The sequence below is a fragment of the Nomascus leucogenys genome, chromosome 7b (genome assembly GCF_006542625.1).
Source record: "Nomascus leucogenys isolate Asia chromosome 7b, Asia_NLE_v1, whole genome shotgun sequence".
NCBI classification, from domain to species: Eukaryota; Metazoa; Chordata; class Mammalia; order Primates; family Hylobatidae; genus Nomascus; species Nomascus leucogenys.
The window spans coordinates 63,166,730-63,185,760 of record NC_044387.1 but is presented as its reverse complement, the minus strand read 5'-3'; the positions used below and the strand labels follow the sequence as shown (position 1 = coordinate 63,185,760).

General features: G+C 35.5%; 1 protein-coding gene across 5 annotated transcripts in view; it reads left to right on the top strand.

The window, feature by feature from the left end:
• Positions 1-19,031, top strand: part of INPP4B (inositol polyphosphate-4-phosphatase type II B) — an 837,221-nt gene that overhangs the window by 642,896 nt on the left and 175,294 nt on the right. For all 5 annotated transcript variants that reach the window (XM_003257752.4, XM_030816186.1, XM_030816183.1 and 2 more), the window contains exons 13-14: positions 6,479-6,609; positions 6,973-7,077. In XM_003257752.4, coding sequence (XP_003257800.1) covers positions 6,479-6,609; positions 6,973-7,077 — 236 coding nt within the window. The remainder of the gene's footprint in view (positions 1-6,478; positions 6,610-6,972; positions 7,078-19,031) is intronic.

Below are 19,031 nucleotides of genomic sequence, written 5' to 3'. Positions count from 1 at the left end.
ATCGTGTAGTAACTTGTAGGCATGCCATTCAAACTAAAATATCCAAGAGTTAAAAATCCCAAATAATAATTTATCTTTTGTTCAGGTTTAGTTTTTAAAGCACATGAAAGTTTACAAATGTAGTTCTGTAAATCAACAGCCCAGGTTCCAAATCCCACTCACAACCTACATTCATTAAGTACACTCTGTTTGTTTTTATTTTTGTTGCTGTTTGTCTTGTGTTTCTTTGTTGTACAGTGGAGAATAATATGAGGTAAGGGAACAGTGGGCTTGGGGATTACAGTCTAAAAGCTTTATGGTATTCTAGTGAGTCTGAGATAAACAAGCAGTTTTTACCTTAGTTTCTCCATCTGTGAAACAAGAGGTTTCAGGTTATTCTCTGACCTTCCTTCCAACCATAGCACCCTGGGAGTTTATGATTCTTATACGAACTCTGATATCCTATAACTTAGACAATCTAGTATAAATATTTTGAAAATAAAAGTAGGTATTAATCATTACTGTGGAATAACAGGTATAAACTGGCATATGTGGTTGCCACACCTCTAACATATTGTGGTACGATGACAAATAATGAGGAAAATAAGTAATATAACACATATGTGTACATACACAATAAAGGTCTTTTTTCATCTATGCAAATAAACAATTAATGTGCTGGGCTGGGCGCGGTGGCTCATGCCTGTAATCCCAGCACTTTGGGAGGCTGAGACGGGTGGATCACCTGAGGTCAGGAGTTCGAGACCAGCCTGGCTAACATGGTGAAACCCCATCTCTACTAAAAATATGAAGATTAGCCAGGCATGATGGCAAGCGCCTGTAGTGCCAGCTACTTGGGAGGCTGAGGCAGGAGAATCACTGGAACCAGGGAGGCGGAGGTTGCCATGAGCTGAGATCACACCACTGTACTTCAGCCTGGGCGGCAGAGCGAGACTCCATCTCAAAAAATAAAAAATAAAAAAGAATCGATGTACTTTGAACTATATTTATGATTCACCTATCATTAAGACCTTTTGTCTAGTGCTTAACCAGCCGCTAATCCACCCCTTTATAAATATATGTTAAAACATTGAGTTAAACAGCAGAATGTGACAAGTGGGGCCCATTCAAGAAGGACATCCCAGAAGATCCAGACTGTATTACAAATCCTGGGGTTGCCAAGGAGAGCCAACGGGGCTGAAAGTGTCTGTGGTGAGAAACAACTCTGCTATGTGGAATCTTTAGGAAAAGCAAATAGGAAAGTGTCAGTACAGACCTTTAGAGTTCTGGAATGTACTAGTGCTTCCTGCCTCAGGTAGCTACTTCTCATTTGAAAAATAGCTCCCATTGTAATACTGGGCTTTAGTAGAGACTGAACCCTTGATGATGGGACACAAAGGGACTCTGTGACTAGAGCTGCCCATTGTGAACTTGGTATTGATTTATCCTACTGTATGGCCTAGAAATAATGTATTGTTACATAGGAGTGATACATTTGGAACATTGGATCTGTTGGCTCCATACATTTGGGCTCAAGCAGATCCACAATGTATGATCATATATCATGAAGAGGTGTCCCAGAGTTTCCTGTCATCTGTCCTACTGCACTGATGGTTCTTTCTCAACTCACACCCTCGGGAGTTCCCTGTGACTCACTCATGGAGGAGGAAATAACTTGCATGGTATAAAAATGGGTCAGCCTGACATGTTGGGTGGACTTCAAGGTCAATAATAAAGGAAATTTACCCAGTGGGAAGATCAGCAAACCGTTTACTTGGTATTTCCTTCATGTAGAGAAGGAGGTAACCTGAGGTGCAGATGTATATTGAGCTTTGGCAGAGCTAATAATCTGATGGGTCTGAAAGAAATAAGACTAGAAAATAAAATACAAGGAATATGAGCAAGAGACATGTGAATGGGGTTGTAGGAGTGAGCACAATCAAAATCATGCCTATCAGACAGTAAATACTGCAGAGGAAGCTTTCTACTACCAGGTGGACATTGTCACATGTCCACTGGATATTAGCCAGCCTCCTGTCTCAGTTACTCCAGGGTTTGTGCAATAGACCCATGAAGAGAATGATCTGTTGTGGTTGGACTTAGATCTTAGTGACAGAGGCAGGGAATATGCATGGACCCAGGACATGGCCTCCCTTTCCAAAGCTAATATAGCTATTGTCACTTCTAACTATTAAATGCCAGAAACAGATTGACAATGAGCCACTGAGATGGTGCCATTCCTCTGGGGTACGATAGAAACCCAACACCTGTTGGGTGGCAGGCAAATTAAGTTGCATCCTCTCCACTTTGGAGCAGGCAGCAATTTGTCCTAAGTGGGTGAATTATTGTCTAGATATGTGTTTGCCTTTCCTCTCACAGTGCCTTCACTGGCATCCACTGGCATCCACATCTGATAGCCTAAGAATGCCTAATCCAATGATATGGTGCCCCATATAATATTGCTTCTACTAAGGGACATTTGCTGCTTTATCAAAGAAGGCACAACAGTGAGCTTATAGTCATAATGTGTTTCAGCACACAACAGCCATAGGCCTGATGGTACCGTGGAATAATATTAACCGTGAAAAGTTCAGCCAAGACACCAGCATGAGGAAAAACCTTAGACTTGGGGTACTGCCTTCTAGGATTGGGAAATATGCCAAACCAGTCGCTGATGCAGAATGCTGTATTTATCATACCCAGGAATCACAGTTCTGGGACTAAGGGTAGGCCCTTCCTATAATCAGTAGCAGTGATCCACTTGTGGTATTTGTACTACCTTTCCCTACAACCTTATACTTTGCCAGTTAGAATCCTGGTTCTTGTGGTGGAGTCAGGGGAGCAGTGCTGTTCTGTCAGGGGACACAATTAGAATCCCACTTAAGTAGAAGCTGTGATTGATTCTATCTGTGATCTGGTTGCTATGTGTTCCTCATGACAATAGACCAAAAAAGATGGTGTGAGATATCCATACGCACCACCATGAGGAGACAGGGCTACTGCCACAAAATCTGAGCAAGGAAAAATATGTCTGAAACTTAGAAGTACTCCATGCCCTGATGGGAAGGAGAAATTGCAGCAACCAAGACTCCATAGGAGAAAGAAAACTAAGGGCTTAATTCATCAGGATTTAGGTCTGCAACACCCAGCAGCAACTCAGACCAGCTGAAATGCTGGTAGAGTATGGGGGAAAATCTGGGATTAGTGGTAAAGGAGATAGGTGATGAATATCAATTAAGGCCTTAGGGACTAGTTGGAAGATTGGATATTGTGGCTGGATTTATTACCGTTCTTTTAAGTCTCTGGGGAATCGCAGCTTGCCATCACTCTAAAGGACTGTACTTAAACTCTCCTCTTGGGAAAGATGTGAGGGATCTTGTTCTGTATGCTATCGGGTTATCAGTAGATGGTGCAAGTACATCTGTCTTGCAAGTTGTCTGTCCTGGGCCCAGTTTGTGTGCTTTTCTACATTGGCTAAATCCTAATCCTAAGGAATAAATCCTTATAATCCTAACATGTCTTCACATTTTTGACCACTTGCTCAATGGAGAGCCTCAGGTATTGCCACCACTGTCACCTTATCTCTTGACACCATTAACTATATCAGCCTCTCTCAAGGTGAAGACCAGGTGTTAGCGTGTCCGCAGTAGCAACCACCGTGGAAGGATACACAGTAGTTTTGGCAACTGTCATATAGGGACACACCCAGGAAAGTTATATCTCCATTAGAGTATTGTTTCCCCAGTGGCTACACAAAGGGGCAGATTATAAAATCATAAAGGCAGAGGACTTAATGACATCTAGGATGAATCTTTATCGATGAAACGTAGAGTATGACAAGCAACTGACATATAAATGTCCTTCTCTCTGACTAACTGTTCCAAGGTGCAAAGGTTCCAAATGACTTCTTTAGATTTGTTTCACATGACCAAATAACCAGCCACGTTTTCTTGTGAAGTTCTGCCCAGCTCAGTCATGTACCACCTTGCGGCTGCTTCCTTCTCTTCCCTGTGTCACTTCTTTTTTTACTTCCTTGTGTTTGACCTAGCATTGCTTGATCTCAGGCTGTGCTCCTAGAGAATCTGGACTGAGATGCCAAGCAAATGTCTTAATCTAGGAAGTTTTTTGAACATTGAGTGACAAATTAAACTCTCATTATGAATAAATAGCCCTAGCCTTCCTGATTGGAAAGTTTACCAATTTTCATGAACCAAGTTATCTTGTATCCTCATCTATTTTAATGTATGAATGTACTTCTCTTCTTTACTTTAATGAAATTAATGTGCTTATTAATTTCCTTTTTAAAAAATGCAGTGAATCTCTTACTCTGCCCCATTTTGTTTTGCAATGTTTTCATTACTCTGGTTTATTACACTTTTATCATATAGTTCCCCTATATTGGAACTTTTCTCAATGCAGAGAGACAGTATGCTAGTTGTTTGTCCTTTCTTTTTTACTGTCATCTCTTAGAACAAACAGGTTCATCAGTATACTTCTCTATATAAATTGTGGCATAATGGAAGAGTGCAATAAATTTTAAACAAAAGTTATGGAGTCCTCACAGCTTGTATCAAGATACTCCTCACAGAATACTAAACTTTTCTGATTATATTTTGCCAAACTTATCTTAGGCAAGGAAATGTACACCACCCCCAGTATCCCAGAATGTAGTCAGGGGCTTCACTATCACTCTTCTACCTTCCTCGTCATCCCCCCTTTACTTATTCTTTCGGATAATAATTTAGAGATATACAAATTGTAACTGTATGGTGCATCTATTAGTATTAAATAAAAATTGTTAGCTAATATTTTCATTATAACTGTATATTGAAAGCAAAGCTGAAACTTTACATATTAAGTTGATATATTATACTTGCTGTATATCTCGGATTCAACCTAATTGCTCAGATTCTTCTAGACTTGGATATATCAGACTTTTGGAATTACTTGTTTGCTTTAGTGGTTGTTGCTTTTTTCTGAACTTGTACATCCTGCCATTTGAGTGCGAACAGAGAATTCAACTCCCCATTCTTCAACCTGCTCTTTGTCTCTCCTTTGGTCATGATTTTTTTTTTACTCTATTGTCTATTGATTAATTACTTTTTCTCCCGTGAGTGTTTCATCATGAATACTAATCTTTAGAAAAGTTGAGAGTGAGATGAATGTTCACAAAAATTATAAAGACCTCAGATGAAAATTGCAGCAATTCTAAATTGCAATCCCATTGGAACAAAACAAAGACAGCTACAACCATTTGAAAGCAAGTCACATTTTTGCACACCATCCATTATTCTTGCGTTTAACAGAATGTTAAAGATTCTACAGCTTGTGAATTTATTAGCTTGGTATTTAGCATGTTTCATGGCCAAAATAGCAAAGAAGCTTCATTATTACTGGTTAAATTAGCCTCATGAAAATGTTGTTGGTAAAAGGTTACAGAAATGAATAAGAGATCTAACCAAGCCGCATATTGGACCATTTATCACTGTAATTTTAAAAAGGCATTCTGATGATTTAAATTAACTTGGCTAAAGGGTAGAGATTTAGATAAAAGTTAATAATTGAAGCCTAAATGACATGGTTAGCTCTTCTTTATGATAATGAGGGAGCAACACATACACATATAGTAGTTTCATACATTGTCCTTTTGGCAGAAACTGAAGCCAATGAAACCATACCTGACAATACCATTTATTTATTATCTGGGCTTTTTTTTTTTTTTTTTTTTTTTTTGAGACTGTCTTGCTCTGTCACCCAGGCTGGAGTGCAGTGGCACAATCTCGGCTCACTGCAACCTCCACCTCTTGAGTTCAAGCAATTCTCCTGTCTCAGCCTCCTGAGTAGTTGGGACTACAGGCATGCACTACCACACCTGGCTAAGTTTTGTATTTTTAGTAGAGATAGGGTTTCACCATGTTGGCCAGGCTGGTCTTGAACTCCTGACCTCAGGTGATCCGCCCACCTTGGCTTCCCAAAGTGCTGGGATTACAGGCGTGGGCCACCGTGCCCAGATGGGCTTTTGTTTTTTTAAAAAAATATTTGTAACTATATTATATATAAACTGAATTACCTAAGTATCTCATGTTTGCTTCCAACATGGTCAGATAGCCCTTTCCACATCTTTGATTTTGTACAGTTGAAACTTAAAAATTTAGCCATCTTTACATAGAGGTTTTATGATTTGCTTTTTAACTAAATGTCTTCCCTATGTATATAAGAACAGGAAGGCTGCCATCTTTGTGAAAATTTTATCAGGGAATTTAACATTTCTAATTTTTTGCCCTTTGACATAATGTTTTTATTTGTGTGGTCTAAGCTATTCATATTTTTTGTGTGCTAAAATAATTTTTTTTTAAATATTTAAGCTAATAAGCTCATAGAACTTTCCTGGGAATTATGATGAAATAATTTCTTATTATCTTGACAACTCTGACTAAGGGTTATGTGTTTATGGATTTAAGATAAAAATAAAGTTTCTCCTCTCTTCCACTCTTAACAGAAACCAGGAGATAAAAGAACTTGGTGAGCTTTCTCCACATTGGGACAATCTGCGGAAAAATGTCCTTACTCACTGTGATCAAATGGTGAATATGTACCAAGACATTCTGACAGAACTTAGCAAGGAAACAGGTGTGGAAGCAATGACTCTATTTACTCAAGTGAATTGCATTTCCTGCATGTGGAATGAAAAAAAAAAATAAACAAATTTTATGTAGATAGGAGAACTGGAGATTTTTTTAAACTCTTTTATTTCTAACTTTAACATCTTAAAACAAGGAAAAAACTACCCTATTTTACCTTACAGAATTATTATATGAATAATTGAGGCAATTTTTTAAAATATTGAATTTCTAAAAGAAAAGCAACTCATAAATATAGGACATGCTTTTCTTTCTGAAGTTCTTTTAACATTTTTCTGTCAGGTTTATCTTTTAACACACATATTAATTTATCATTATTTACTAATAATGTTTAATTTCTGGTTTCCATCAGGGTCCTCTTTCAAATCAAGCAGCAGCAAAGGAGAGAAAACATTAGAATTTGTTCCAATAAATCTACATCTGCAAAGAATGCAGGTACACAGCCCTCACTTGAAAGGTATAATCATAAATTATTCTTTTAAAAATAGCAAATTATGTTACAGTGTGTACTTCTTTAAACAGCTTGACTATTGGCAGAATTCAAAAGTTTAGCAATTATATAAAGTTGAAAATGAAACAATTGAACCTCATAGTGACCCTAAATTCTGTTAAAGAGACTATGATATTTTTGTTGCTGTATTTTTGAGAAATACTTTATGAATGTGGCACCTGGATTGAGGTAGAGATGAAAATGCAAACTGAGTAATAGCACCCTTAAGTAGTATTAACGGTGGCTAATAGTTAACATTTAAGCTCATTTGAATTAGAAAAAAATAAATAAAAAACAAAATTTGTTCATATTTTTCCTGTCTTGAGAAACCAAAGCCCCAAAGTGGACTAATATGCCAGGTTTTTTTGACTTACTGATAACTATCAATAGAAACTCCCTTTTCTATGGGAAAAAGTGAGTATAGTAAGGTAGAAGGTGGTAGAGTATTTAAATGTACTCAGTTGTAAGAAATATTTGTCAAAGAGAAATACGTAAGTTTTTCTGAAGGTACCTGAAAATGGTCCAGAATGACCAATAATATGGTGTCATATTTATTACCATTCTACATAATCTCTTGCCATTTATCAAAAATGTGTTTTCCAATGTCTTTTCATCTCCCTTTTTCATTAACTTATTGCTATAGCAATTATGCAAATTTAGGATGACTATATGCCCTGGTTTGCTGGCAAAAGTCCTAGATTATGTACCTGTCCTGCATATGCCTATGCCCACTGTTAATGATACCCTCACTTCTTTTCCTTCTTAAAAGTCTCCCTGTTTAAACGACTAATGCTGGGGTCATCCTACTAGTATCCATCTTTTAGGGGGCCCGAAGTTATCAAATTCTTTAGGGTAGGTACATGAAAATGCATACAAACATACTTACAGAGACATCTAAATTCTCATTCTGACACTCTGTTTTGTAGCCCTTGTCACAACATAGTAGTTACAGGTTTAGAAAGGTTCAAACACAAGAGCAATTGTACACCGTTAGTGAAAATGCAAACTGGTGTAGCCACTATGGTAAAAACAAATATGGAGGTTCCTAAAAAAAACTAAAAATAAAGCTACCATAGGGTCCAACGTTCACACATCTGGGTGTTTATCCAAAATAATTGAAATCAGGATCTCAAAGAGATGTTTGCACTCCCACATTCATTGCAGCATTGTTCATAGTAGCCAAGACAGAGAAATGTCTATCAATGGGTGAAAAGATAAATTGTGATATGTACAAAGATTGGAACATTATTCAGCCTTGTAAACAAGAAAATCCTGCCATTTGAGACAACATGGATGAACCTGGAGGATATTATGCTAAGTGAAATAAGCCAGGATACAGAGGGATAAATACTACATGGTACTACTTATATGAGGAATCTAAAATAGTCAAACTCGTAGAAGCAGAGAGTATAATGGTGGTTTACAGGGGCTTCGGGAGGTTGAAAAAAGGAGGTATTAGTCAAAGGTACACAGTCACAGTTGTGCAAAATGAATAAGTCCTAGAAAGCTACTGTACAGTATAGTGTCTATAGTTCACAGTACTATATTGTATACTTAAAAAATTGCTGAGGGGGTAGATCTTTTGTTAAGTGTTCTTATACACATACACATTAATAATAGTGATATTAAAGAGAGTAAGAGGAAACTTTTAGAGATAATGGATAAGCTTATGACATAAGTTGTGCTAATGGTTTAAAGAGTATATATTTATGTCCAAAGTCATCAAGTTGTATACATATATATAGCTTTTTATATGTCAATCATACCTCAATAATGTTTTAAAACGTGAAAGTGAGATCTCAGTTCTGCTTTAGAATTGTGTGAAATTTTATAATCTGAAAAATTAAACTTTATTGTTTTCTAGTGTTTGCATACCAATCATATAATCATATATATATATACCACCAGCTGATTTGCAAGTTTAAGTGTGATTATACTTATTCTGATGTATTATGTTATTATATTTGGTGATCAAGTATATAAAATTTTAATTTAGATCTTATTCGCCACAAATTATGTCAAGCGAACTGAAAAAAAAAAAAAAAGAGAGATGGATGGGCCCAAGGCATTTAGAAACTGCTGTGGCCTGAATGTGTCCCCCAAAATTCATGTGTTAGAAACTTAATCCCCAGTGCAACAATGTTGGGAGGTGAGACCTAAGGGGAGGTATTTGGATCAAGAGAACTCTACAGTTATGAGTGAATTAATACCATGATAAAAAGAGCTTTGAGGAGCAAGTTTACCCTCTTTAGCTCTTTTGCCTTGTAAATTCATAAAATTTGTTCTCTCTTGCTTTTCCACCTTCTACCATGGAAAAGCACAGCAGAAGGCCCTCATCAGATACCAGCACCTTAATCTTAGACTTCCTAGCCTCCAGAACTGTTACAGAACAATTTACATTTTTTATATAAGTTACTCAATCCATAATATTATGTTATAGCAGCACAAAATGGAGTAAGACAGTAGTTCTTCTTTGATTACTGAGTGTCTGTCAATAGCCTGAATAGAACAGTAGGTAATGATTTTTAAAGTAACCAAAAACAAAGTGTTACAAATATTAAAGAAGCTAAAATACTTAAGAACTATCTGACAATCAACATAATGTTATTCTAATAGGGAAAATGAAAAGCCTTTTATGATGTAGTAAAATGTTTATATTATTTTAGAGTGTAACAGCCCTGGGCTTGAATTGTAGCACTACCACTTTCTACATGAGCTGAGTCTGCTATTTAATCTTTCTAAGCAATTTCATTCTCATTCCTGATTGAGTTAGGGTATGTAAAACCCATAGAATGATAAAATAATAGTGGCTTTATTATACATGTGGCACTTTCCATCACTGGAACAAAATGGATCTGTTTTATCAGAGCTGATGAAATTGGAGAAAATTGATCAAGTAAGAGCCTATTAAAAATCAACGAAGTCTTGAACTAAGGAAATAGCCAGGTTTAGATTAAAGATGACTTAAAGATGCATTTTGGAGAAACCATCACATGCAAATACTTACTGACTGATGGAATAAGGCAAGGAGGGAAAAGGATAATTTGCTTTATAGCCATGGGTAGATGACAGTGTCATCAGACCAGATAGATTTGTTTGGGGCCATATACATGTGAATTCATATTTAATTCATTTAATCAAATGTTTGTTGATTAACCTTAAAATACTTCCACCAAAGAGAAACTATGATCAAAGTGGCATTTTACTTCATATTTCTTTCTTGAAAATGAAAGAACCATGTACTATGCTGTTTTTCAAGGTACCATCTGAAAAATAGAGTAAAATAAGATGAGGACAATATGTTTAGTTTCTGATTTTCTGATTTGAAAGAAACAATCTGGCAACTAAAAGAAAGAAATTTAGAAAAGCAAACAAAAGGGGTGTGTGTGTGTGTGTGTGTTTATGCGTGCACGCATTTTCTAACTTGTTTGGTTTGGGATATGTATTAGTTTTCTAGGGCTGCTATAACAAAGCACCACAAACTGGATTGCTAAAATAGCCAAACTTATTTTTTTCACAATGCTGGGGGCTGGAAGTCTGAAATCAAAATGTCATCAGGGCCATGCTTCCCCTTAAACCTTTGGAGTAATCCTTCCTCGTCCCTTCCTGGTATCTGCTGGTTTGCTGGCAATCATTGGCCTGCTAATGTAACATACCTATCCTCTGTCTTGCTCATGGTGTTCTCCTGCCCTCTGTGTATGTCTGTTTCTGTATCCAAATATCCCCTTTAAGGACAACAGTGATATAGAATGAGGATCTATCCTAATGGCTTTATTTCAACTGGATTATATCTGTAAATACCTTATTTCCAAATAAAGTCACATTCTGAGGTATCTTTCTTGCAAGGTACAGGTAAACCCACAACAGGATTTAGAAAGGAAATTCTTACTTGTAAGGACAAATATCAAGCAATACAGAAAAAAAAAATAATGTTACAGATTAGGGTACAACCCAGAAACTAGAAGATTTTTTACAAAGCAGTTAGCAGAAAGACTGGTTCTGGTCTTTGAAGAGCTAAGAAGAAAATATGGGAAAAGGCTAGATATCCTAAGAGCCACATCAATGGGAAAAGTACTGAATTGTATTGCATATATAACAGCATGCTAAATTATCAAGCTTATATTTTAAAAATATGTAATATTAAAAGTTATTATTTGAAACTGGAGTTCAGATTAAGTAGCTGCTATATAGACTAGGTCACCAACTACATGTTATATAATACAGGCTGAAAACTCCATTGAAATTTTGGGTGCTTACCACTTACTACTTTGACTTTAACCACGTTATTTGACCTCTCTGTGTGTCATTTTATTATTTGCAAAATGAAAACGTTAAAAGTTGTCACAGGTGGTAGTGAATCAACTTTTTCTACTTTCTTTTATAACACGTATTTAACAGGTTTTGGATTGCAGTTAAATTTATTTAAGTTTTGTGGCTACTGATTTGAATGTTTAGCTGAATTATTATTGCAAGGTAATAATGCAAGTAAGATGGGCTAAGCCTTGGCAATTTACTGTCAAGTTATTTGGATGTGGTCTAATTTTTTTTTCATCTTTACCTTTAGTAAGTTGTGTCTATCACATTTGATTAATAAGCCTGCTATATTTGGAGAGGAAGCTTTGCAAACAATAGCTGGCAGAGTTACCAAATACAAGGCTAATATGTAGCTCTTTTTTTTTTTTTTTTTTTTTTTTTTTTTTGAGACGGAGCCTCGCTCTGTCGCCCAGGCTGGAGTGCAGTGGCGCGATCTCGGCTCACTGCAAGCTCTGCCTCCCGGGTTCACGCCATTCTCCTGCCTCAGCCTTTCCGAGTAGCTGGGACAACAGGCGCCCGCCACCACGCCCGGCTAATTTTTTGTATTTTTTTAGTACAGACGGGGTTTCACCGTGGTCTCGATTTCCTGACCTCGTGATCCGCCCGCCTCGGCCTCCCAAAGTGCTGGGATTACAAGCGTGAGCCACTGTGCCCGGCCCTAATATGTAGCTCTTGAAATAAGTAACTGAGCAGAACTAATGTCATGTCTCATACTGACAAATGGAATAACCTGCAGTTAACTTAGGGTGCCCTGAAACTCATTAAGTTTTTCATCCTTATTCATTACTTAAACTAAATGCAACAAGTAGAATACTCACAATAGATCTTAGCCAGCAGTGACAAGAATGAAACATAAACCCCAAAATTAAAAACAAAAGTTTTTATACTAATACACTTTAATAAATTTTATTTTCATAGCACATCAATTGTGAATATTATGGAATATAAATTCTTGTCATGTAATATTCTGTTTTATTTTATATGCTATATATATACAATAGAAAAGTATTGCATTTTGCTATAAAATTTAATGAATTCAAACTAAAGCAACTATTTTGTTTCACAGTAGACATAGTTTATGGATCTGTTGTAATCTATAATACTAAAAGCCTTCTTTATATAACTCTGCATTATTAATGTATAGCTAACTCTAAGCATGAGTGTTTTGTAAATATTAGCTATATAGCTATGGTTTTACTTTGTGAGCCTTGTCCCTTTAGATATAGCTGCTTGAGTGATCACAGTGCCTGACACAGCATGTGCAAAAAAATAAAAAGAGGGTCTGGGGTGATCACTTCACCCAAGCTGAATCAATGGAGTTTCACTCGTGGATTCTCTTCGGGGATTCAGAGACAATCTCTCCTTGTGAATTTAACTCTAATTGTGTTCTAGGGAACCAAAAAGTGCTCATCTTTTCCATGGGGAAGAAAAATCAGACATACGGTAATAAAGGAGACCACAAAAAGAGAGGAAAGGCAGAGATAGTCTCTCTTGGCTTTTCAGTTCCTGATTTGAGCCCACAGGGAATGAATGGGCTTGCCCTTAGTTTGCATGAGTGAAGCACGCCTGTCAAGCACGGGCCCGCCCACTCTCATTGTTTTTGTTTGTTGTTTTTCAGATATCTCAAGTGGGATTCTGCAAATTGGTATGAAAAGAAGCTTAACTAATATATGTTTAAAAAAATGAGTTTATATCATAAAGCTGTAGTTGAAATCAGGTCCAACAGTAGCCAAAATTTTCTGTGTTAACTATGGAGGAGTTAGCTAACCTCTTTGGCCTTTCATTTTATAATCTCTACATGGAAGGAAGGAGCAGAAGAGAGGAGCTTCTAGAGCTCTCTGATTTCTGTATCTCAAGAATTTGAGAGTATCACCTCATCAGCGAAGCATAATTATGTTAGATATATTTAATAACTATGTCAAATTGCTTGGACTATTTTGACACAGATTTCCCTTAAAAATCCCTAAAGGCTTGCAATTCCTGTCAAAGGCATGTTACATGCCATTTTGAAATCAGGGATTATATTTAAATTGTTCCTTCATATGAGGTCAGCGTGTCTTCATTTTTGACATTAGCACTATTTTATAGTTGTAGGAATTTTAGAAAGATCTTCTGGGAAAAATAGTTATTTTCTCATTTCTATTATTAAATGGCTTTTAAAAGGCTACAAGGCAGCCCTATTATTAAATCTCAAATCAATCTGCTGTCTTTAGGTAGACAAGACTCAATAACTTAAATTCTACTTCTCTATTACTTTTTATCTATTACTTTGGATACTATGCAATTTTCACAAAGCCAAAGACAATTTTTGAGACACTATAAAATGTCAAAAAAGGAAGACACATTTAAAAGAAAAAAAAAACGTATTTTTTTGCTTATATTTTCTATAAAAAATTCCCACTTAGATTTTTATAATTGTCTCTTGATACCAAAAATCTGAAGACTTTTATTACACAGCTAAGGGCTATTCAAATCACAAAGATACATAAAGAATAGGATATGGCCATGGTAAAAGCTGTTCAAAAAATCATAAAGAGCAGGGTACAATAAAAATATTTTTAAAATGATAATACAGATTTTACCGATCAAATTGTTACTTTAGAATTTTAATTTTGTTTTCTCATAGGTATTGTTACCTTAGAATTTTAATTTTGTTTTCTTATAGGTTATTTTTTTTTTCTTGTAGATTTTTTCTGTTTGGAGGAAAACAATTGCAGTTAATTCTAAATTTAAAGGAATACAACTGCCCCAGCTAAGAATGAACATGGTACTTTAAGTGTATACCATTCTTCATCAACTGAAGAGACCAGGAAATAAATCACATGGTATACATAGATCAGTCTACTATTCTGTAGTAGTTACAAGTGAAATTCAAGGCTGAAAGGGCCAAAGGAGATAAACCATGCTGTTTCACATTGAGATATTGGTAGCTAATAATTATCAAATGACAATTGCAAAATATTAAGATTACCTAAGATAATAAATTTGTAATTTTCATAGAAAGTATTGGTATTTTAACAATTTGGGTGACCAGTTTTAAATGTGAGGGAAAATATCTCAATTAAAGTTAAGGATTACACAACTGTACACAATGTTATTTCAGACCATGTGACAAACCTAACATACCCATAGCTGGAGAAAAAAGCTGTTTCCTCTGGCTTAAATTCATGTCAGTTCTGAGAATAACATTCAGCAGCTACTTTCCAATTGTTTCCTTCAAAGTCACTCTTTGACTGTCAAAGTTAAAAGTTTAAAACTTAAAACCAGTTTTTTGAAGACCTGAAGTGTAAAAATGCTATTTAAAGGCAAACTCTTTGAACTTCTATAAAATATGCACAGAAAGATTCAAGCTTTTTGAGGAGTGGTTAGAATCAGAATGCAATAGAGGAAATGCAAAGACAGGGAGACTTTGTTTGCTTTATAAGTATCTAGACATAAACCATATCTAGTGTCTTAGTGGAGAAGACCTCTTGATATTAATGGAATATGATAGGTTGAAAATGCCTTTCTAGAATTTAGATAAGATGCTACACTTCTGCTAGCTGTGAGAGTGTGTCAATTTGAAATTTATTCTATCAAGTTCAAAACTGAAGAATGTTTGGGGACTTTTCCCCCTATTTTTGCTCTCTAGTACTTTCACATTTGAGAACACAAAAGTGTGCCTATTGTTTTTCAAATCCTGATTGTTTTGTTGCTTATCAATATGTCTGTCTTAGAATTTCTTATCCCCAACCTGCTTTATTTTTAACTTACTTTTATTGTGTTGTTTAAGTGATAATAAGTGATCAATAAAATTATAAAAATGATAGTAAAACAAATGAGAAATAAAGAATAGAGACAGATAAGGAAATAAATATGGATGTATACACAATTAGTATAGGACATATATTTTCTAGTCCTAGCTACTGAAAGGGAAAGCAGTGACACCATAGTAGCAGTGAGCATAACTAGTCCTCAGTGCTTGATTTCTAAACACTATTCTCTAATAAAAAGGATCAAGGTTTATTGGAAAGTTGGTTGATTGCAGGGCTGGGTCAGGGAAAATACAAGATGATTCTGGAGCATCTTGTGGCTCTAGAAAGTAATGACATGCTAAAAAGATTTTTTAAATAGAATAGGTATATATAAAGGGCACAACAGCCAACCTTAAGGAGCTCCCAAAGCACAAAGCTGGCACAACTTGAACAGCAAAAAGATATTACTGAGTCATTAACCAAATAAAAAATTCCCATGGGTCTATGTTAACATTAATAGATAACTGAATAAGTAAATGAATGGAGGAGAAGAGTCAACCATGCCTTTCAGAAGAATTCTAATTAATAATGTGAGAGAAATGAAACAAAAAAATACTATTCAGATATATCAGTAACAATTCAAGATCCATCAATGAATGCAAAAATTAGTGAGTAAAAGTTCAAGCAGAAAGGATATTTGCATAGTCTCCAAGTATGTCCCCCCAGATTTTTACTAACTTTCTAGGGGAGAATTAACTGTCGGTAGTGGCAGGCACTCCAATGCATCAAGGTTAGCCTCAAAGTAATACTGAAACATACACTGATATGATTCTCTGAGAAGGGCACACCACCTCTGTAGTGTTCTGCTCCGTATTGCAGAACCTAAGTCTAATGACAAACCATAAGAGAAACCCAAGCTGAGGAACATTCTACAAAGTAACTGATAAATACTCTTCAAAAATGTCAAGATTACGAGAGACAATGAAAGACTGAGGAACTGTTATAGATTGGAGGAGCTTGAGAAGACCTGACAGTTAAATGAAAGGCAGGATCCTAGAAGAGAAAAAATGTGTGAGTGGAAAAACCAACCTGAATACATCTCCTTAAAGGAATTCTATATTCCTTCCTGTTTTAGACAGCATATTAAAAGTTAATTCAAATTCCATGGAAATATTGATAGCAATTTAGTTATAAGCTCTTTGATCTTTTATAAACTATAATCCAGAATATATATACATATATACACACATATTCCTGAGATGTGTGTGTACATGCGCATCTTTGTGTGTGTGTGAATGTGTAGCCAGATTCTAATGTTTTTACTGATGGTGTATATAAATATTTTATTCATCAGTTAAGAATATTCCCTGTATGATCGAATGACAAACAAGACAAACCAAATTGAGCATCTAAATATTTATATATTTATTTTTTTATTGACATTGTTAACACCTACAACGTTACAATGATTTCCGTTTGGAGAAAAAGACATTAAATGCACAATGCCATATTTTACATTGTGTGAAGCCTAGAGAAGAAAGTAAATTAATTATCAAAATTATTTTATGCGATATGAAAAGTAATACTCTGATAAAGATATGAATTTAGGACTATGATAGGAAAGAGGAAGCAGTAAGTGTTTCTAGCTGGATACATTACACAAAGATCTCTATGTAGGAACTAACTTAGCAACTAGGCCTAAGTATGAAATTTACAAGGGTAAAGAACAGAAAAATGAAAGAGGGAAGGGCAGTTTAGGTAATGGGAAGAGCCTTAGGAGAGTGTGAGAACTGGAACGGGATTAAAGAAAAGTCATTTAATTAATTGTGTCGTTTACTTTCTATATTCTGACATCTTAACAGCATATGTAGAATATTTTTCCATGAATTATATTGAGTTAGAAATATGAATCATAAATTCATAGTTCACAAACTACGAGTAATTCAAGGGATTATAAATAAGACATTGACCCTCTGAAGCAAAGGAATCCTGCAGGGAACACAGGGAAGGAAGCCAAAAATGAGAACAAGGAAATGAACAGAGTGGGAAAAAAAGGGAATTGTGGATATAACAGAAGATTGTGGAAGGATTTTTTTTTTTAAGTAAAAATAGGGAAAAAGCATGGGAGAAAGCTGGAAAAGAAAAGCTTAAGAAAAAAGTATTTTTTTTTTTTTTAAAAAAAGAACACATGAAAACTATAACAAAAATAGAAACAATACCAGGATGAGAAAGATAATTAAGATCAAAATTAATTTTGCTTATAATTTAAGTGTGTACCTAGTTGCTGCTGTAGTAAATCATACTGAAACCTCTGTATGTTTGATAAATAAGAATTACATCAATTCTAATACAGAAATTTTCTGTCGTTAATTTTAAATATTCACAGGAAATTAGGGTAGCCCTTGAAAATAGTGTGCATTCAATGGGTGTTTGTTTAGTGAATGAATAAAGATTAGGATAATATAGGTCAGGTCAGTTTAATCATTTTTTTATTTTCATAAATTGCAAGCTTTTTCTTGCCCTCTGAGACCACAATTAACAATGAATGTTTAGTCTTCTTTTTGATGTGATCACAAAAAATCTCCATTTTAGAAATAAACATCTAGAATGTTAACACAAATCAGCTTTATCGAGCATCCAGTATATGCTCATTGTTGCTGCAGCTAATGGAAAATCTAAGCGTGACTAAGACGTGGAAGGTTGTTTACAGTATAAGTTTTTTTGTTTAGTGAATCAGACTTTGGAAAATATATCAGATCCAAAACTTACCAGCGTAAGACTAGACAAATTATTTAATCTCATGGAGAATCTGTTTTATTATCTATAAAGTTGGGGAAATAATATTTATCTTATAGTATTATTTTGAAAATTAAATGAGATCCTGAAAATAGAGTATCTACTAAAGTAACTATTCAGGTATGCACTGAGTAAATGCCAGCTGTTGTCATAATTATTCATTCATGTAGTAACTTTTATTGTGATCTTACTATATTGTTGCCATCATTATTATTAACGTTGTTATTTACTAAATATAATTCTTATCCACAAATAACATATATCCAGTGAAGAATATGAGTCTTAAAGCAATTGTTAACAATTCTGTGACCATATTCATTATTTTATTTGAATATAGAAACTATCATAAGGAATTAAATCTTCAAGGTAAAGACAAAGCAATGTGGAAGTATAGATAAAAATTATTATTCTGACTGGAATATTCAGAAAGGCTTCACAGAGAAGGTGGTAATTGAGTTTGATTGCAAAAGAGCAGTGGAATTTCAGTGGCAAAGAAATGGGAGGGAGGTTAGGATGGAAAAATATCCAAGTCAGAGAACACAAAGATGAAGATGTAAAGACTTCAAGAAATGTGGAAGTGCTGTTGTAACTGGACAACAGGCAATCATGCTATAAATGAGGAGTACCTCCCGTGTGCCAAGCATTGAGGATATACTCTTCAAAATGAATGACTACAATAAGTTTCACTTTCTTTCATTCTTTTTTTTTTTTTTTGAGATGGAGTTTCACTCTTATTGCCCAGGCTAGAGTACAGCGGTGTGATCTCAGCTCACTGCAACCTCTGCCTCCCAGGTTCATGTGATTCTCCTGCCTCAGCCTCCCCAGTAGCTGGGATTACAGGTGCCTGCCACCACCCCCGGCTAATTTTTTGTATTTTTAGTAGAGACGGGGTTTCATCATGTTGGCCAGCCTGGTCTCAAACTCCTGGCCTCAAGTGATCTGCCCTCCTCAGCCTCCCACAGTGCTGGGATTACAATAATTTTCACTTTCATGGTGCTTATAATACACTGGATGATGTGACCAAGGAAGAATTGGACCCAGGTCATAAATGACCTAAATATGGCCTTGAGATGTTTT